At 42.9% G+C, this 21,940-nt stretch overlaps 1 protein-coding gene and 1 long non-coding RNA gene across 8 annotated transcripts in view; one reads left to right on the top strand and one right to left on the bottom strand.

Annotated features, from left to right (window-relative positions):
• Positions 1-9,266: 9,266 nt before the first annotated feature.
• On the bottom strand, positions 9,267-11,348 carry LOC308475975. Its single transcript, XR_013985602.1, has 2 exons — positions 10,770-11,348; positions 9,267-10,676 (listed from the first exon to the last, which is right to left on the bottom strand). It is a non-coding gene; the product is annotated as an uncharacterized lncRNA (long non-coding RNA).
• A 467-nt stretch (positions 11,349-11,815) lies between these two features.
• ARHGEF7 (Rho guanine nucleotide exchange factor 7) overlaps positions 11,816-21,940 on the top strand; it is an 87,388-nt gene continuing 77,263 nt past the window's right edge. For all 7 annotated transcript variants that reach the window (XR_013985374.1, XR_013985375.1, XM_081003003.1 and 4 more), the window contains exon 1: positions 11,816-12,118. Coding sequence is in view for 5 of the 7 variants with exons in the window: in XM_081003003.1 (XP_080859129.1) it covers positions 11,954-12,118 (165 nt within the window). In the remaining 2 variants the exon portion in view is untranslated. The remainder of the gene's footprint in view (positions 12,119-21,940) is intronic.

Below are 21,940 nucleotides of genomic sequence, written 5' to 3'. Positions count from 1 at the left end.
AATGTGCTTTAAAGGTACAGCATGTACACAGCCTAAGACAAGGAATTGGAACTACTCACCCATTGTTCACCTGAACAAATTTTTTTCCATGAAAAAGGAGCCTTGAAGTTGCCGATCAGTAGTTAGCACCTTGATGGCATACTGAGCAGCAGGGCCAGATTTAGATTTGATGAGGCCCTAAGCTACTGAAGGTAATGGGGCCCTTTATATGTCCAACTGTCCTTTGTCAACAACAAATTGTCGCTGGTTTTTGTGTTGAATATATGCTATATGGTAATTTATGGACCTAATAGGTATCTAAAGCCATTTGCACATAAGAAAATATGTATTTTATCGAAGTAATTGTTGAACTGAAATACAATTAAGAAGTATATTAATAGTGAAAAAAAATGGGGGGGGCCAAGAGAGTGGTGCTCTAAGCTATAACTTGCTTAGCTTATACGTAAATCTGGCACTGCTGAGAAGGCACATAGCTATCCAACCCTCTGTGATAAACGTCATAGCCAAAGGCTGGCTGATCACAGAAAGGATTTCATTAAAATATTCCCAGAACTGGTAAGGAAACCCAGGGAGAAGATAATAGGTATATTAACTTAAGAATTTTATTTTTAACAGAAAGGGGAGCTAAATATTGAGAGTAAATCAGTAATACTGTACTTCAGAAGTGTTACAGTAACCTAAGGACCAACTAACACTTCAGTGTGGCAGGCACGCTTTGGGGGTTTACACCAATGTTCTTTGTGGGAGCACACAAACTGTGAAGGGAGACATGTCTTCTTTTTTAAGAAGCATGTGGTGGACACCAAGTATACTGAGAAACCATGACTGACTGTGGTGCATGTCATACTTTATGTGTTCCCCACAGGTAAACGTGTGTACTGCTGTACTGAATTGGCTCCAAGAGGAAGGATAATTCCACCTTCCACACCATGATCAAAAGGCTCCTATTGGAAATAGTTCCACAACACTAGACACTGGATTAACCATTTTTTCTAAATACACTACATATGCAAGCAACTGTGGCAAATTTTAGAAGCGTTTTGACAAGTATAGGGAAATAATAGAAAAGCATGTCATATGAGTGAGAGGGGACTGAAGTTCCAGACTATGGTTCAGCATGGGCAGGCTTGTACAGTTTGTGACCCTCCAACTCAAACAAGCCAATGCAGCAAGCCAATATCTTGACGTACTTCTCCCTGCTTTTTTCCAAGCCAGACAGGCGGCTATAATAGAGGCTTATTGTGTTCCTATCAAGCATGTTTAGCTGATGGCTGCATTTAGCTTGGTGAACAACAAGTTGCAGGCATGGCTGTTGTGCGTCCTCTGCTTTGATAGCCGTAAATATAATCTGTGGCTCAAGTCAGGTGCAACATCTTCTCTTTCTCCTCTGGCTCTTCCTTGTTCTAGTTGCCCAGCTCAAATTGGTATGGGTATTCTTCCTCTTCATTCAGGTACCCATTGTTGTCAACCTTACTTTTTGTCTGCTCTCATTTTTAAATTAACTGTTAGACATATGACTCAGATTCAGTGTAGCCATTATGCCCCCCCCCCTTTTTTTGTATACTACTGTCATCATTTTCAGTTGACAGTTTAAGCCATGGAGCTTTTCTGAGATACTTTGTACGGTCCTGTGTTACATTGCTTATATAAAAAACTATGCAAAATAAAAGCAAGCTAAAACTATAACAGATTGCAGAGCTAAAAGATAAACAACCTTACTCATTGCCATATTCATTCTGAAATGTTGTTTATATAATGCTTTTTATTTATTTTTTACTTTGCCCTGCTCTTCAGCTCAAAAGCCTTCCAGAACAGTTAAAACACAATCGATGAAAATTAGACAGTTGCTGCCTTGAGCAGGCTTACAATTTTAAATGCTGTAACGGAAAAAGGAGAAATTGTGAAAGGAGGGAAACAAAGGAATGCACACAACAATTCTTAATAGTTTGCCGGATTTTTAGGTTCTTATAATGACCAGGAATGGAAACAGTTCAGGGAGAGGAGGAGCTTGATGGAGCTATATTTTTCCTCCCCATCTCTCCCTCAGCTGATGAAATGGCTGTTGCCCAGTGACCACTGAGAGAGGGACTCAATGGAAAAGCACAACCCTGCTTCAGACCTCTGTCTTTGTCTCTCTGTGCTATAAATTGATGGAATGGCTGCTACTAGGTGATAGTTGAAGAAGGGAAGACCAGATGGAGCTGGTCTCACAGTCAACCTGATGGAAATACCATGCTTCCCAACTCTCCTTCTGCTGTACTGAAGACTGTGGGCTGAGAGGCTTTGGCTTAGGTTCTCCTGCGCTGACAGAGTGCTAGATATGCCACCTCCATGGGGGATATCTGGACACACTATATACACAGGTGAAACATACAATTGGTGGAAGGTTGTGCGTAAAGCCCACCATAACAAAGCCTTGTGACTTGCATGGGGGGAAAGATAAAGAATGTGTTTATTGAATAAAAATCAAATATCTTGCATATACAGTGGTACCTCGGGTTAAGTACTTAATTTGTTCCGGAGGTACGTTCTTAACCTGAAACTGTTCTTAACCTGAAGACCACTTTAGCTAATGGGGCCTCCTGCTGCCACCACACGATTTCTGTTCTTATCCTGAAGCGTATGTAACCTGAAGCGTATGTAACCGGAGGTACCACTGTACTTTCTCTCTCTCTCTCTCTCTGCAGGGGTAGCTATCAATGTTCTCTAACTACTAGATGGCCGGTCTAGAAAGAGGATGACTGAGAAGTAAGGAGTGAGGCTGTGGCATCAGATGCATCATGCTGCTCCAGGTGACCTTCTGTTCTGTTATGGCCTGGCATGCTCTGGGGCTGTTTGGAGTGATAACATGATCAGGAGGTGTCTGCCATGGCATGCTTGATGAGGTGCATGGTAGCCATCAGCACATTAGGAATGTGCTCACAACGGCCTAGGCACTGACATGCAGTAGACATCTCTGGCTTGAAATTTTCACAGCAGCTAACCCTCATAATCATGATGACATTGCCTTTAGCGTAACCAGTTGCAACATACCTGGTGTCAGGGAGGCTGCTCCTCCATTCTCCTGATGCCCATGTCCCCAGGCATATGTGCTTGGCCAGCATGCCATGGACTCACTAACCCACCCACTCACCTTAGCCCATGGCCAACTCCCTCTGTTCCCTTCCCAGCTGCTGCATATGCACCCTTAGTGCCTTGATAAGTTCCTGGATGATGATGCCAATCAGATTTGTGGTCCTGGTGTGGTTCTGGCTTCTCCGTATTAGAACGTTGGGAGCATCCTGCCCCAGACTTTTTCAGTCAGTATCTGAGTATGGGCTATGTATAACATATCCCCCCCCCCCGGATATTATTTGAAGCAATGTCCCTGGGAGCATTCATTGATGTGTCCCTACCAGCTTAAGGCTGCCACCCTAAACAAAATTATTAGAGAGTAAGTCCCACTGAGCATTACTTTTGTGTAAGCATGATTAGGATTGCACTGGACACCATATACATAATTCTTATGAATGCTTATTCACATGTGAGAACAGTTTTTGTCTATTATGATTTTCCTTCAACACTGCAGATAGCTCAGTTGGTAGAACACGAGACTCTTAATCTCAGGGTTGGGGGTTTGAGCCTAACATTGGGCAAAAGATTCCTGCATTGCAGGGTGTTGTACTAGATGACCCTCGTGGTCCCTTCCAGCGCCACAATTCTATGTGAGAACAGTTTTTGCCTGTTTTAATTTTTCTGTGTAATTTCATTTCAGGGCTTAATATCAAGCTGAAATCTTGCTCCCTATCTAGTTTTGGCTTATTCCCCCCGCCCCCTCAGTTTTGTTCCCTCCTGCCCTTTTCTAGTAATCAGGTATATACGCGTGAAAGCCTAAACAACAGCGAAGAACCTTGAAAGAAAAATGAAGAGGTTATTGCTTAATTATCAGCATTGTATATCAAGTAATGTCTGATCATTCAGCAAGGCAAAGAAGTGCCAGCCTCTCTGTTCCGAGTGAATAATGTAGGCCCACAGTTTTGTTGACAAGCACATCCTGGAGTATTTTGGGAGTATGACAGACTGCCTGAGGGAGGGGGATTGGGTTAATTTCCGTTGAGTACATCCTGTGCGAATGGAATGGCTTCAATTAAGAGTGTACATTACAGAAAATACTCTTCAGTTTACAACTGCTGAGAATTCTAAGTATGCTAATTGTGTGTATGTGTGTGTGTGTGTGTGTGTGTGTGTGTGCGTTTTAAATCAAGAGAATATGGTCTTCAGTCCATTTTGTCCAGATGTTTTAAATCCTTTACAGATGCTGGCAGTGTTACTGGGCTTCTGTATCCCTATAATTTAATGGATCCTGAGGACAGTATGGAGAGTAATAGTACTAAGGTTAGAATACAAAATCACATGCAAGAGCACACTTCTATAGAACAGCCGTAAAAAGTGCTGAAGGCCACAGAACTGTAATAGCAATGGTGAAAGGAGGGAAACAAAGTAACACCCATTCTTAAAAGTTTGCCAGTTTTATACTATATATTATATTGTATATATTAATGAGAATATGTTTACAATAAAGTAGGCAAAATATCATTGTCGTTGCAAAGTGTATATTTCAGAGAGGCTTGCAAAGAACCATGCAGCACAAAGATAATTATTATTGTATTGAAGAATGCTCAGCTGACAGCAGACAGGCTTCTGGATAAGGTCCTGTTCCTCAGATGTAACCTCCAAAAACATTCCCCATGAGGAATTAGCAAACATTCTTACTACCAATGCCATTATTTGCTAAGGGGGAGGCATCAACTTGTCAACAAAAAACTCACCACCTCAAAAATGTTTCAAGACCCTGATTACTTTTTCTACAACTGGGAGAACTTCAGAAAATAAGTTATTAAACAAAAAACAAACAAAATTATAATTAATTTATTCTACATTAGAAAAAAAGGAAGTTTAATGGTAAAAAGCCATTCCAAACAATTGTTTCCAGGGGGATAATACCACTGCAAGCACCCAAAATTATAGGCAGGTGTGGGTCCTACAGACTTAATGCTTTTTATAGTGTCCTCTGCAGGTGACTGTCACCCAAAATACACACCAGATCATGTGACTTCAAATTGCATTTAACCCATTTACTGTTGCATAATTTAACTGGAAATCATTATAGTTACGAGAGTAATCCATGGAACACTTAACCAATGGTACATCCAGAACTTTATTCTGATGATTATAAGGATTTCAAGTTCCTAGTTGCTGATGAAATCTATTCACCGAAATATAACCAGGTAGATTATGATAAATTGCTGTTATGTAAGGAAGCTTGATGCATTTATAGTTTGAATTCCGTTAACTTCATTGGGCTAAATGCTAATTTGGACCTGAGTCTTCATGTGGAGAAGTCATACATATTGCACTTTCAGTGTATGAAATTCAAACAGACCATATGCATTTCACCTAGCCAGTTTATAAAATGTCTGCCACTCTCCAGCGTTGCTCATGGACGCTGTTAATATGTGTACATTCTCTTCAGCTAAATGTGCACATTTGCTGATGTTTGTCCACATTCACCCACAGACCTATTGGTAGACCAGTACTTGAATATACGTTTAACACAGAATGAAATGATACAGTGTAGGAGGAACACAGAAAGGAGCTGCGATGGGGAATTTCATTAGCGCGAGCAGTTTCTGAGTTCTTAGCGCAGTACTGCACCTAAGATTTCAGATTAAAACTGCAGAGTGGAAAGAAAGGAGGACCTTTTTCTGCCTCTGGTATAGTGGTTAAGAGCGGTAGACTCGTAATCTGGGGAACCAGGTTCGCGTCTCTGCTCCTCCACATGCAGCTGCTGGGTGACCTTGAGCTAGTCACACTTCTTTGAAGTTTCTCAGCCCCACTCACCTCACAGAGTGTTTGTTGTGGGGGAGGACGGGAAAGGAGAATGTTAGCCGCTTTGAGACTCCTTCGGGTAGCGATAAAGCGGGATATCAAATCCAAACTCTTCTTCTTCTTCCCCACTTCCAGCTACTCTCTGAAGACTGGGGAGGAGACCCTCTTAAGAATATTAGGGGAGTGGGCAGGGGAAGGACTAGACCATGTGAAAAATGAGCAAAATATTTTAGCTGCAGTTCATTAATTTTCAGCTTTGTATTCTTGTTATAAAAAAGCGTGCCTAGACATTATGTTGTTGCACCCATAACCTAGGTTTAAGGGGCCATTTAGCTCCCAGCTTTCATATCTCAGGTTCTAACACTGGCTAGTTCATTATGGCACTGCATAGATCTATTTTTGCTCATCCTTTAGCATGGACAGATTTCGTACGTTTCTGTTATGCTTCCTCAGTGAATGGCCTCATCAATCATACCAGTAAGAACATAAAACTGGACATTGGAGAGCAGTGGTGAGGGGAAGGAAACAGGAATAGCAATCCATCACATCTAAGACTTGGCACATCACAAGGAGACAAAAGGAAGAGCCATTCCACTCCCACCAACCCATTTTTTCATTGTTCCTGAAAGGAACAATGGGCACACTTGAGCTCTCAGCACACCACCTGCTGGCAACCTCACAATTACCTAGTCTTTGGAAAACTGAAGTGAAAGACGTCAGCACATGCAGCAAAGTCACAACATATTCCTATATCTTAGCACAAAAGCAGTCCCGAATCCTTGGTATTGCATGAGCAAGATGAACAAGTCTTGGGTAAGGCCTTGAGAGGCAGATCAATTGGATCCCATATGAATCTTGACTGTGGATTGGTGGGGATGATCAAAATCTTGGTATGTCTTTGCTTATGAGTGGAAGGAAATAAGATTTTGGGGCATCCCTTGTGCTTACCTACCTGGAAGTATCAGGTGTGCCTCAGTCAACATGGTTAGAATTCTGTTGGGAGATAAGTGCTGCCATTATTCAGCAGCAGTGTCTGCCAAGCGGTTGATTTAAGTGCCTGCTCAATCAGTGTACAAGTTTGTTCACACAAAGTGCTTGAACTGGAGACATATATATGTATCAGTTTATTACCTTGTGATGAAGCTGAATCACATACGATACAGAAGATGCATGAATTCAGACAAACGTAAAGAGAATGCATAAACTTCACAAGAAGTGTTCCCGATTAGAATATAAGTCTCAATACTTGAAGGTGATGTGCTTGATCACAAGCATACTTGTGCACAGGCTGCTTAATTTAATTAAGTTACGGAGTATTGCTGACTCTTTACTGTGATATTGTACACAGGTACACTCAAGCTAAGTAGCAATTAGGCATCTGTGTGCAATTATGTTGGGCAATGAAGTGAAAGCCTCAATGGCAGATCTAGACTGTCACTCACTGGGCCCAGTTTCATAATTGTGCAAACGGGGACACAATAATCTGCATGCATAGTGTGGGAAATGGATGCAAAGAAAATATTGTCCTTCTTTAATTAAAGTAGAAAATAAATAAAAGGCAACATAGTAAACATAATTACAGTGGTACCTCGGGTTACAGACACTTCAGGTTACAGACTCCGCTAACCCAGAAATAGTACCTTGGGTTAAGAACTTTGCTTCAGGATGAGAACAGAAATTACGGTGCGGCAGCAGCGGGAGGCCCCATTGGTTAAAGTGGTACCTCAGGTTAAGAATGAATTAAGTTCTTAACCCGAGGTACCACTGTAAATGTTAACAGAGCACAAGTTCCTGGGAAGGGTAACTGTCTTAGTCTGTTTTAGCAAAACCAACAGTGTTTTGGAACATGTTAAAAACTAACAAATTTGAGTATGGCATAAACATTTGTGGACTACAGTCCACACGGGGAGTGTAAACTTGAACAGGCAAGCATGCAGTATATACATCTGAAGGGAGGGGGAATTTAGAAGAATTTAGAGAGAAATCTAATGCAAAAAGATGATTTCCTGAAAGCAAAATGGTTACAGCGACTAGTTAATAAGGCAGCACCAGCATCTGAAAGGCCTAGTCACAGATATCGTATTCAGTGTATTTTGTATTTTTCCTCCCACACCCCACTCTGGTAAAACAAGTGCTGAACTCAAGTTGGTGAGTGAAATTCAAAAAGGGATTTGTTTTATAAATTATATTTGTAGATAGAAAATTATATTGCAGTCTGTCAATGCTGAAGGAGATGTCACACATTATATTTTGCATTTTTTTTTCACTTTAAAAATGGTGCCGAGGTTGAGCTGGACTTCAGTCATCGTGTATGGGCTTTTATCAGTGCTTGGCAAAAGAATGTTGCTAAAATTAATGTTCCTAGGCAAGCTAATCAGGGGAACTAGGCTTTGTGCAATATATTCTGCTAGATACCGGTGTTGTTGTTGTTTAGTCGTTTAGTCGTGTCCGACTCTTTGTGACCCCATGGACCAGAGCACGCCAGGCACTCCTGTCCTCCACTGCCTCCTGCAGTTTGGTCAGACTCATGTTGGTAGCTTCGACAACACCGTCCAACCATCTCGTCCTCTGTCGCCCCCTTCTCCTTGTGCCCTCCATCTTTCCCAACATCAGGGTCTTTTCCAGAGAGTCTTCTCTTCTCATGAGGTGGCCAAAGTCTTGGAGCCTCAGCTTCAGGACCTGTCCTTCCAGTGAGCACTCAGGGCTGGTTTCCTGATACTGGTACATGGCATTTTATTCTTTCATTTTATTCCTTCAGTACCTATAAGCAGAACCCACTCCACCAGCTCAACTGGAATAAACCGGAATTTGGCTCCTTTCCTCTCTGAACTTTTCTCCTCCTATATGGTCAATATAAGAACTGCTATGTGCAATTAAGAAGCAGCGTCTGAGTTTGCTTATTTTCCTCTTCTCTTCCCACCCTTGTTGTTCTTGTTGCATTGTGTCTACTGCATTTGTAAACCTGCAGGCAGGGATTTTCTCTCTCTCCCCCCCCCCCCCAATATCTTTATATAGCACTTAGTAAATTGTATGTGCTTTATAGATAATGATAATAATGATGCCAACATTTGGCACTACAGCAGACTTATTTCAGGCAACAGCACAACTAATTTAACTTCAGTAGGCTGGTAATCCCTATTTCCAAAGATTAACCAGCATTTCAAAGTCAAACGGTGTCAGCAAAGGAACAGAAGATACAGACAGAATCTTTTATATCAATGCCTCAGTGGTTATGGGCCACAAGTAGTTCACATAGTTAAAATTGGTGCAACTATGCTGTAACAGAATATGTGCCACTTCATCCAAAGCAATTTCCAGCAACATAGCATTGCACATTATATAAAAATATGAACACAGAAAAGAAAAATGCACAAAGCCAATTCCCTGCTTCTTTAAAAAAAGAAGATTAACAAACCCTACATAAAACCATTATCTCTTACTCCTTATCATATGCATTTCTCTACTTTTTCACATTCTCTCTCAGGATCATGTTATATGCCATGTTTTTATGTGCCTATTAAAACCATTTGACAGGTACACATAAAAACCAGAGTATGCACAAAAAGCAAAACAAAAACCAATACCATCCATGTCTGAAAGACCTGACACGAAAGGAAAAAAAGAGGGGGGAAACAAGCTCAGGCACCAGTTCTTAAATTAACGTAATTTGTTGCAGTGGACATCTTGAATGAATAGTTGAAGGAGAAGAGTGCCTCTATTAAAGATTTCAGTATTAGATACACCAGTTCTTAATTGTGGGGGGGAACCTTGTCACCTTCTAATAACCTTTTGGTATTAAGCAGGTTTGGCAATCTTTGGTCTTCCCTTCATCCCTTGCCATTGACCATGCTTTCAGGGGCTGATGGGAGTTGTAGTCCAGCAACATCTGGAGACTCAGTGGTTCCCCACATCTGGCACAAAGATAGGCAAAGGGGCCTGGGTTGCCATAGCTTCTCATTCCCCCCACTTCTTGCCAAACTTGTGTCTTGCTAAAAGCATTGCTGGCAGAATGCCAAAATGCAACAGAAAAAGGGTGGTGGGGAAAGAAAGAATATAGCTTCTCATAACAGCATACAAAAGAACTTGTGAAAAGTGTATGGTACAATCTAATTTATCCAACAGCTATGACTAATCAGCAGGTGAAGCAAACAGAAATGCGGTCATCTTGGGTTACATTGCCACAGAAGCTCAATGCAAAGAAAAAACATATTCGGATTTCAAAATAGCTAATCAAGGTCTTTACTAGAAGGGCTTCCCCCCTGAACTCCACCACACATATAAAGGAGTTCCTCATTTGAATAAAGGGAAATGTCCACATTTTTATTAATTTTAACCAGCCATTTGCTTTTCTAATGTATTTTTTAGCCTTGAACAATATGATCCAAATGCTGTTAGGTGAGAGAGATTATTTGTGGCAGATTTCAGAATCCGTGATCCATATTAAAAATATGCAATGAGGATTTTTTAGTCTCTCCCGCTTTTTTTTTTTTTTTTTTTTTGAGCCATCACATCCTATTTTCAATAACTTCTATTCCTAGATCTGTGACCCAGATAAATATTCCTTTTGGCTGTTAAGAGTCTGCATTCCCTTGTCACCAAGAAAAGAAAAAATCCCTCCCTTTTAATTCATTGCACCATAAAACCGTTAACGTAGTCCTGCTATTTTGATTTGATGATCTCATCCTTTGGTGTGAACAAACCGACCCTCCGCCGGGGGGCGCGCAACGCTGCGACTCTTCATTCAAACGCCCAAAAGGGCAGCGCGTTGCTCTTCTAATTCCGTATTTTACAGACATCCGAAGCTGTTCCTGGAGAAGTGCAAAGCCCCGCCCCTCCATCAGTGTCAGAACGGCATCTCTCCCCAATCCAGCCCGGAAGCTGCCCGGTTTAGGTCTCCTCACCTGCCCTCCCTGTCGTTGCGCACCTTGGCACGCATTTGTAGCGCGCGCGCGTAAAAGAAGGCTCGGCAGCTGCAGTAGCATTTTCTCCTCCCCCGGTTGCTGGCTTGTCCTCTTCTTTGTCAAGTGATTCAGTTTTTTAAAGCCTAATCTGAGAGATCCTGTTGCAACCGTTTTTGACTACACATTTAAAGGAGGAGCTCTGGTAATAACCACTTTCCTGGGAGTAAGTCCCTAGGATTTTCAACTGGATTTTTTTTTTTTTTTAAACAGCCTTTCGCATACAGGAGACGGTATTTCTCACAGGGAGTTTAGAATTATGATCCAGATATTGCTCTTCAGAATAATCATGTACGCCTGCAATTTTATCTACATCTATTGTGTGCGTGGTACGCATAGGGGCACAAAAGCCAAAAAGACAGGGATCCCATGTCCCAGAGCACTCGCGTGCAATCATGCGCGCGTGTGAATGCTTTTCTTATCCGTGCAGGTTTCACGCTGGATCGAACGTCTGCATTTGCAACAGGGACAGGCTTTGGAGCGCCGTCTAAAAAAATAATAATCTGCAAGCGGTTTGCCTACAGAATTTCTAACGGGAAGCGGAGCGCGTGTATGTGCGCGCGCGCGCCACCCATGTGCCTTTCATGCAAAACGCCCAGGCGCGGAGGGGTGCTGAATTTGTGCAAGGTCTGTTTGCCGAGAGGGGGCCCGTCTCTTCTTCTCCCCCTCCTCCCGCTTCAATGATGTCATGGAGAGGCAGCAGGCGAAGGAGGGAGGGGGGGAGGCAGAGAGGAAAAAGGAGGAGACACTGCAGGTTCATGTGTATATAATGAAAAGGCATTTGACAATCTGCCAAAACGCACGGGAGGGAGAAACTGGACCTACTGGATTTCGTAAAGCGAATCGTCATCATCTGCAACTACATGGGGAAGGAGGAGGGGGGAGCAGTGGCGGCGGCAGAAGCAGCGATTCCAGACTCGGCAGCCTCCATGTGAAACCACAAGCAAAAATAAAGCGGGGAAGAAGGGGGAGGGTGGGGTGGTTGGGGGAAAATTAAGGGAGGAGGAGATCACTGATATTAAAAAAAAAAAAAAATCCATCAGATCCAGTCCTCCTTCGTCGCAATTGCTTTCTCGCGCTGGCTCTTCGCTGGGATTAAAAACCGCCTCTTGGCAAGAGCAGCAGCCATGAATTCAGCTGAGCAAACCGTTACATGGCTGATTACTCTGGGGGTGCTGGAATCGCCCAAAAAGAGCATCTCGGATCCGGAGGGATTTTTGCAGGCGTCCCTGAAAGACGGGGTGGTGCTGTGCAGGCTGCTGGATCGCCTGCTGCCAGGGACCATCGATAAAGTAAGTGGCATTTATGTCCCTATATTTCCCCTTTAAGTCTCCTCTTCTCCCTCCACCGCCCTCCTTCCCTCCCCCCCCCATCACACGGGTAAGGCAAGCGGATTTTATACTTGGGTTTCACCACCAGAGTGCTCGCACAGCGCATGCAGCACACCATGCTGCCCTCGGATCTGATAACCCACGAGTGCAGCAGACAAATAAAAATGCCCCGGCTGGGTGCTGAATAATGCAGCGGCCCCAGCTGCTTTTCCGATCCTCTTTGGCACAGGGCGCAACAGTCACCCAGGTAGCCAGAGGCTCCGCCGCCCTTGCCAGATAAAAGAGGCGCGCACAGCGCGCATGGGCGCAACCCGAAGAGGCTCCTTCCATCCCAGTCGATCTGGACATGCAAGGAAGTGAGCCGATCGCATCTAAGCGCTTTTCCTTTGTCCAAGGAGTCTCCCCACCCTCGCAAACGCAGGAAACGTGCGGCCTTTTCCTGGGGAATGCAGTTGCCTTCCTTCAGCCGACGGCGCGGACATCCCATCTAGCAAGCGAAAGGCGCCATTGTCAAAGAGGAAGGGGGTGGGAAATGGGTGGGGAGTGGGGTAAATACAGGAGCAGAGTTTGGAGCAGGGCTAAGCTGCTGTACTTTTCGATTTCCTCTTAAAGGGGCAGGAATCGTCGAACGTTTGCAGATCTTGCCTGAACGAAAATTAAGGGTAAAACGTTTCAAATCTTCCTGCAAGACCCACAGTGATTTACCATGGGAAGAATAAAACGTTTTTCAAAAAATCAGATAATGTATAAGAGAAAATTAGTTTTCCTTTATATTTTTTTAAGACATTAGCAATCTAAACTAAAAGCGTGCCTCTCCTTTTTTTGCACAAGCACTGTTATTCATTGTTCTTACTGAGAAGTAATATTACTATAGCAGCTGTGGTCTGATAGGCCTGCAGACAGAAGGTTCCAGCTGAAATTAACAATCCGCTCTGGAATTTATGGATTGGTGCAGTTTATAATTTTGCATGGGTGCTAAGGATCTGCTGAGGCCTTCACAGATCCAAAGGCCCATTTTGGGCCTGTTGGATGGGAGAATGGGTGTGACAGAAAGGACATACTCTCAGGCTACAGGCTTGCAATGGAACATAAAAATTTCACAAAATATGACTGGTTAGAGAGATAGAAAGAAGATAGACAATCTTGCATGAAGTCCTGCATTAGACCTACAGTTCTAGCCTGGGTGAGGTGCAGATCACATAATTCAAACTACTATAGCACTACTGTTGCTATTACTTAAAAATTCCCCTTACACTAAGAGATATCTCTGCTTGCTCACATTGCAGTATGCTGACCTAGTTTTTGAAGGAGCGCTGGTGATTTATTGTGAGTGTTATTTTGAAGTCTTAAGTTTAGTGTCTTACTGCTTGACCCTCGGTAGATGAAACAGCATTTTAGCTGAAAACGAAGCACCTTAAAATTTTCTGTTGTGTGTTAAAAAAAATTGAATATGGTACTTGTCTTTTTCAAACATTGATTCAAAGCCAGAGAAAGCCCCCCCACCCCTACCCCTACCCCCGGTGTATTTTGCAGGCAAAAAAAGGCCAGCTGCTTTATTTCAAGGTCTATAAACAATGTATTCAGATTGGCTTATTGTATTTTCTTATCTCTGGGTATAGTTTTGACTGTAGACTTTTCCAAACTTGGGAAAATCGGTGCCTGTTTGCTGATCCCACTCCACCCTTGTAAATTAATGTGAACTTTGACCTACATATTGGCTAAGTTTCCTGTTCATACTAGTTACCTAGTTTATGTTTTTGGTAGAGGGAGAAAGGGAAAGTTCAGCTTTCTTGCTGGTTACAAATGCATCATCATAATGCACGAACCTGCGTGAACGCAACAAGAAAAACAATATTTCTCTGGCTGTAGTATTTTTGCCATAAGTTTTGGCACTATTCTACATAGGTTTGTGCGTTCAGAATATTATTTGTACAGTGGTGGCCTCTAGAGGGTGTAGTGGTTGTTAGCGTTGGAGCTGCGATTCCCAGCTGCATTTGCAGAGCATGTGGAATTTGAGTTCCCACCTTCCTTTCTTCTAACCTTGGAGAAATTGGGAGCACAGGGCTTGCTACTGGGTAATCCAAAACTACCGCTTTAAGCAAATCTTGTCCAGTGGGCAGTGTGACTTAGACCAGGTTGGCAGAATCACCTTTGATATTTATTTTATTTTTTGGTATTAGAACCTTGCAAGATCCATCAAGTGGAGCCCAGGTGCAAAAGACATACACTTAGAATGAAATAATTCTGACCCCCAAAAATGGCTGAGTACTGGAACTGCCCGACACACACAAAAAACCCACTCCTCATTGCCTCTTCTCCCTGAGCAGTCTTAGTATAATTTGGGGGTGACAAGTACTTTTGTGGTTGTCCTGTTTTTTTTTTTTTTAAAGGAAGCCAGCTTTCCTTGCTCATCTGCTTCAAATTACCCAGATTTCTACCAGCAGATTCCAGTCTCCTTTTCACCCACTTCTAGGCTTAAAACACAGCAATGTCGTTTTCTCCATGCTGCGTATCAAGTTGCATTTGCACATTGCTGCGAATTGCCCCTTGCTGCGAACATTGGGGCGGAGACCCGATGCGCGTGAACCTGTTTGATTTCTCCAGCCTTGCAACCTATTCATGAAGCTGTCGTCTGCGCATGTACAGTGGCTGTTACGCGTACACACCTCATCTTAACAGCAAGGTGAATGAGGCTGTTATGTACTGAGTTGAATAGGATCCAAAAGGCAGCAGTTTGATTGGTCCTAGAACAATAGGATTCAGAATGCAGCAGTCTGATTCGTCCTAGAACAATGCAGCAGTATGATTGGTCCGCAGGAGCCACCCAATCCAGCTCCAGGTGGAAGTGAATCCGCAACCTGATTGGCCCATGGGAGAATCCCAGAATTAGCCAATCACGTGCTGCCCATTGTATAAATAAGGTATATAAACTTTCATTTCTCACTACTATGAGCTGAATAAAGAGCATGAAATCCACACTCAACTCCGAGTATATTTCAGAGGCTTAAGTTTTCCTTTCGGATTGACAGAAAACGCATCAAACAACAGGGCCTCTCAAGGAATTGCAGGATAACTCTGCACCGAGGGGCAACGTCCTCTGTGTGTGCATGGATTCAAAAGCCAACCGTGGTAGCGCAGCCCTGGTTTAACCCCAGCACCACCATTCCTTTTAAATTTGCAGGGCGAAGGGATGCGGAGACGAGTCCTTGGGGCAGAGTGTGGAATGTGCTGTTTGCTTGCATTTGCAGCGGGTCGTGGGGACATCCTGGGGAGAGTGCATCTTAGATGACAGGGCTGTTTGGGTTGGCAAAATAGCTGGTGGGGAAGAAGAAGAAGCTGTTTTGGCATGTGGGAGGATTTTGGGGGGCAAGCAGTGGCACATGAGAAGAAAGCTTAGACCGTATGTGTGAATTGGGAGTTGCAGGGAGGTGCTAGAAACCAGATGAATTGGACGTTAGCTACTATCGGCTGCTGCCCTGAAACAGTGTTAATGGAAAATGTGTGGTGTGGACCCTACTAGATAGGGAATTGTTGGTGGGAGTTCAAGCATCCGTTGGTTTGATTGGAGGCAATGGAGAATCTTGCAATTCCTAGAGAGCATTGTACTGCCTTGTGCTTTGAGAAACATGGCTTAAGGCTGAACTGCCAATGTAAACTCTCATAGTAGTTTATTTGAGTATGGCGCCTAGACCTCTGAATCACCGCTGCCGCATCCCCTCTACTGCTTGAAGGTATATGGTAGGAAATCTTAACAAATCAGGAAGAAGTATCTTTCCAGTTGTGGCCAGAACAAAGGTGGCTCACCAGGGATGGAGATCAAACTAGGAGATACAAGCTGCTTGCGGGATTTAAGTCAGCAAAGAGGGCTGCTCAGCTGGGTCATTTGCCTTTGCCAGTCAACAAGCCTAAGCACAACAAGTTTTCTCAGGATTGCAGCCAGAGGATTTGGAGTGGCCTTTTGTTGTTGTGCGTTTGTAGTTCTTTTTGTAAACAATCTGTATGACACCGAAAAGCTGACTTAACATTGGCTGCATTTGGACAATCCACTCCCAGCCTAATAAGTTGAGAAATGAATGAGTGTTTTGCTTGCACACACAACCCCCTCAATTGATCTATAATTGAACCAGGAAGGGAATTAACCATAGTTTACCATTTCATCCAAACTGGGAGACTAGAGTTACCAGCAAGTCACGATGTTAAGCTGGCTTCAGATCGTGGTTGAATGTTTTGGCTTGTTATAAACTTGGGAACCATATGTTGCATTTATACTCCCATTTACTATGTACTCACTGAGTTTCAGTGTTGGGATTTTAATCCGTGTCCACACAACATTATCCAAAATGCATATGTATCCTGTACTTTGCTGTGATATACCAATGTTTGATGTGTTGTTTCTCCAACCAGTGGTGTCACTTCACACCAATTGGAGTCCTTAAGTGGACCTTAATTTGTCTCTAGCCAAGGTATGAACACCTTTGCAAAGAGTAAAAATATCCCTGTCATCGACAGACCCTGATGTGTTTACAAACTGAAATTAATTGAAGCTGTGCAGAAGTGAACAGCTAGCGGGGAAAGAGCTGTGAAATCCACTGAGAAAAAAACCAACTTTACTGTGCTCTGAGATGGTAATGTAGACCAACCCATGGTTTCCTGGTTTGAATGAAATGGTAAACTATGGTTTTTCTCAGGCTTTCTAACTTTCATTCACTACTTGATGCTGCCTATGAAAGCTCATGCTACAATAAACAAATTTAGATGTAATTTACACATTCAGGTACCATGACAAGGTCTGCATTTTTTGGATGTATAATTTCTGCTAGCACAAAGACACATAACAGAAAGTTGCATTACAGTGGTACCTTGGGTTACATACGCTTCAGGTTACAGACTCTGCTAACCCAGAAATAGTACCTCGGGTTAAGAACTTTGCTTCAGGATGAGAACAGAAATCGTGCTCCGGCGGCATGGCAGCAGCAGGAGACCCCATTAGCTAAAGTGGTGCTTCAGGTTAAGAACAGTTTCAGGTTAAGAATGGACCTCCAGAACGAATTAAGTACTTAACCCGAGGTACCAGTGTATTGTCCTTTGCAATATGATGAGTGATGCCGCACCACTGAAAGGCAGCTTTCACTGAGATGGCCCTTCTAGGTGTGTATCTGTATGCGCGGTGCAGAGAACCTGGCATAGAAAGAGACCTGAGTCTTTGACGTCAAAATATCAAGTACCATCCAAACTGGGTTGCTGAAATTCCACTATGCCCAGAGTGCGTGGCAACTGGTGAAAGTAGCCATTCTTTTATCATTTGGACCACCGAAAACAAAAAGGCTAGGTTGTGCTCAAGTAAGGAGTGAATAGAATTAGGAGTGTGGTGATAGAGACCTTGCTGAAATGTTGCCACACACACAGAATGAGCTTCCACACAAGCTGTGACTGCAGATGCATAACACGTTATTTTTACTTAACAGAATTTCTGCAATAAGAGTAAAGTTGGATTTAAATGGATGGAAAGAGTACAACCTGGCATTTTCATGTGATATGGATGATGGAAAGAGACTTGCGCACACAAGAATGGTTGATGAAAATCTCGGAATATGCAGAGATGGCAAAATTGACGGCACTGATGAAAGACACAAATTGAGAATCTTTTAAAGAAGACTGGAAACCCTTTCTAGTTTATATAAAAAAAGTTATTTCCCATATGCGAAGACCACAGTGGGGTTTGAAGTGTAAGAAAGCTGCAGAATATATGAAGAAACATGTTAGAGAAAGGATGAATTTAGATAAGAGGGAACCTTAAAACACAGTTGTATGTGTTTTGGGTTATAAACCATTGATGTTGGGTGTGAGCAGGAAGTCACTAGTTTTGTTGAATTGGAATATAATTGTTGAGTAACAAATGTAACTGTATGGAAAAAAGAATAAAATATTATTATAAAAAAAGAAAGGAAGAAACTTGCACACATGAGCAGCTGTGATTCCATAAAAAACTTCCATCTGGAAGCCCCTTTTGATGACAGCTGACCAGCTCATTAATTACGATGAAGTAAATACCCAGCAAGCTACCCTTACACATGAATGTTTCAGCACTAATTGAGGTAGTAATTAGAACCTGATGAGAAATAGTGATTTCATGTGAAGTATACAGAAAAAAAGGAACATTTAATATGAACAACATGCAACATTTTCTGTATGTTAATTTTTTTACAGTGCTGTATTGTGCATAACGTGTTTTATGTGGGTTTCTTTTGGAGAAGACATTTATTTGGAATGGGGAGGGGGGGAGTAACATCACAGTCCCGTGGTGTTAACTCAAAAGCAAGACTCATTGGGCATAATGGGGCTTCCTCCCAAGGTAACCGATTTGCAGCCAAAGGCAAGAATTACTTCTGGGTGCACAATTCTTAGGATCGTTCTGGGAATGACTACTTACATTTATATTGAGAACATTGTGCAGGGTCAGAACCAGAGGAGCCATCTAGTCCTGGATTTCCTTCTCATATTGGCCCACCAGATGTGAGAAGCTCATGAACAGAGTGATACTCTCTGCACTTTGATCTGCAGTAGCCTCTGATACTAAGGGTAGTGCATAACTATCATGACTAGTAACTACTTACAGTTTTATTTCACCACCACACTATTAAAAAACAACAACAGCTCATAGGCATGGTCCAATAAGGAAGATCAACTCTTGCGCTGCATGTGAAGAACATGGCATGCAGGGATCACACTTTAATTATCAACCACATCTCTCTGTGTTTATGTTACTGTTGACATAATGTGCCATCCACATGCTGTGATACCATATTATGCATTTTCTTAACTGCCCCCTCCACACACTTTAGTTGTTGCTGAGAAACAGGACATGAGAAGCAGGGCATGTGATAAGGGTCCACACATGTTATAGAATGAGAGGCATTGAACTCTGGCCTGTGCATATCAGTTTTAGAAGCATCACTGTTTCAGTTTTCACATGGAGGCTCATCCTTTTTCAACCTATGTGTTTGTCTTTGTCCTCTCGCTTCTCCTTTCTCTTCTCCTCTTAAAAACTTGCACAAAAAGAAAATGCCAGTGGTGTAGGTCCGGGCACGATCCAGTTGTAGGTTATGATGAACTACCAGGAGGTGCAAGAGCTTACAGATGCACTCCAGATATTTTATTGTGCACTAGGGTCCCATCTCCCTGATGACCTGTTTATTGAGCATTAATCCAGTTTTGCTTGCACAAAGCTAACATGGAGGTTAGATTATATCCGGTCTTTATTGAGCATTCATTATTTGTAGGGCCGCTATATCACAAGGAGCATTCATCTTGGTTTGCTTGTGGGATGTTGATATCTATTTCTATTAGTCTTTATTTTTCATCCCACACTTTTCAAAGCATTTCCCTATCACATTCCAAACTATGGAAAGGTGTATAAAAATGTATGTTTATTGTGCTGGGGCAACAGAGCCGTATATTCCACTCTTAACTATGTAAAACTTAAAATTCTGATATGCAAAGCAGTCACAATCTGGAGGCACATTTATTTATTTTGGGGGAGATTTGATTTGCATTTGAACTGGTTTTTTTTTAATGCAAGCCGTATAAAGGCAAAAGGTGGAATATAAGTTTTAAAACAAACAAATTGTGCATTTTTACTTTTAATTTCCCCCTTACATTTATACCCCATATTTCTTCCATCATAAACTGCAAGGTGGCATAGAAGGTTCTCTCATCTAGGCATGGATGAGACCCAGACGTATTTAGCCACAGTAGGTTGTGGTTTAATGTGTCTTCAGGCTGTCACCGTCCAAAGTTGTCCTCTCTCATGGGAGAGCATTCAAGCTGTTGCAGACCTCATCACTGCCACTGCCACTACTTCATTGCTTGCATAAACTGGCTCTGGATGTGAGGACATCTCATGTGCTTGCCTTTTCAGCTTTGGAGATGGAACCTGGTGTTTTATAGGTGTTGGAGAGGAACCATAAATGGGACAAGAATCAGACGGAAGTGCTTTGGGGGGAGGGAGGAGTGGGGGACCAGTGTGTTAAGAAATATGGATGCTTTTTTCTGAGGAGATAATTGAGAACTGATAATGAGGCACAGACTATGGGACCAGGTTGCCTTGAACTGCTGAGCTAATCACCAAGGCATTGCAAGCAGAGGGCTTCATGGTGCAAGCTGCAGCTCTTTTCCTTCCCTGGCAATCCTAAAGACACCAGTGTGCAATTGTGACAGTTTTTCAGAGGCATTTTAGGTCTTTACATTGGGGCCTGAGGCATGGCCTGCATATTTACACGCATATGGTCTCCTTCCCTGACAATACTCACTATGTGCAGCCTCCTGTGGAGATTTATATATGCCCCTGACAGAAATAATCTGTACAGGACAGCTGTGTTTGGTCTGTTTGAGGAATAACACTGCACATTAACTATTCGTTTAGAATGTTAATTCTCTGAAAACTGGCTGTGCAAACATTCCCTGAATGTGCATCAAATTAATTTTGACACCAGCTGTCCTGGTGGCTCAGGGAGTGGGGAACTGACATTTGCTCCTGAAGGTCTAGAGCTCCACTACAGAGCTGATGGCTCCAGATTCCATGTGCTAATTGACTTCTACTGTAGACCGCTTGGGAATCTCTTGTGTTGGCACAGCACTACATCTGGAGTCTCAGCCGGTGTAGGAGGCTACAGCAAATCTGTGCAACTCATGACTCACCAAGCCCATGAGCAATGTATTGCAAGAGGCTCACCGACACTCCCTTTTTATGTTAGACCCAGGTAATGGCAAAAAAGGGGTTAACCCATCACGTGATGGGGTGCCACGGCCGGTGGATTGGGTTTAAGACACGGAAAACTCAGGTTCAGCTCTCCAGACAGTTGTGAAGTTTGGTGGGTGGTCTTACGCAAGTCGCCATCTCTCAGTCTCACCAAGGTTTGAGCTTGCTCAGCGGCAGACAGTGATGTGGGGCTGGGCCCCACACCTGACCTTTGCCCAGCTGAGCCACTGCAGCAGAGTGGGCTGCACAACAGGAGTGGGGTGGCAGCCAGGTCAGCGTGGCGCAAGTGCGCCAGCGGAGCCAATCTAGTCTCCTGCTGGTTCTTGCTCTGAGTTATTTGGCAGGAAGTTGGGTTACGAATAATTCATGCACGCTAATGTGAAGTTCCTTTTTTTTGTGTATAGGGGTTGTTAAGTTGGAACCCAAAGATACTGTTTATTGTGTGGTATGAAACAGCTGTAGACTGTGACTTATAGAAACTTCTCCAGACTTCCAAGACTCATGACAGTGTTTGGATGACTATGTTTATATGGCAATGACCCAGCAATGACGCAGCATGAGTGTGGATTCTTTTTATAGCGGGACACTTAGTGACTGGTTCTGTGAACGCACCAATATGTGATGAGGCTGTTGCTTACTACATGCAATTAATTTGGATAGGAGAAAACTTAACTATGAAGCGAACAGTCAAAGGACGGGTAAGCACACCCAAAAATGACAAATGATGATGATTTTGTGCCACAGCTAATGTGTTATGTGAGGTAGCACTCAAAATCAAGCTGTTGAAGCAGAAACTGCCCAGTTTTGAGCTTTTTGCCCACAACTGTGGGGCAAAAGGTTTTTAAAAATAAATTAATAATAATAATAATAATAATAATAATAAATATAGTCATGGAGATCTTCGGCCTACTATATTGGAGTTTGCTTTAAATGACTGAATCACTTGTAAATCGACCCCACCGATCCCTGTGGGAGTATTCACAAGTAAGTGTGTAAGCTGCTCTTGCCATTATGAAGTTAATTTT

Source organism: Podarcis pityusensis, assembly GCF_964106645.2.
Source record: "Podarcis pityusensis genome assembly, chromosome: 4".
Classification (NCBI taxonomy): domain Eukaryota; kingdom Metazoa; phylum Chordata; class Lepidosauria; order Squamata; family Lacertidae; genus Podarcis; species Podarcis pityusensis.
This window is presented reverse-complemented; position numbering and strand designations above follow the sequence as displayed.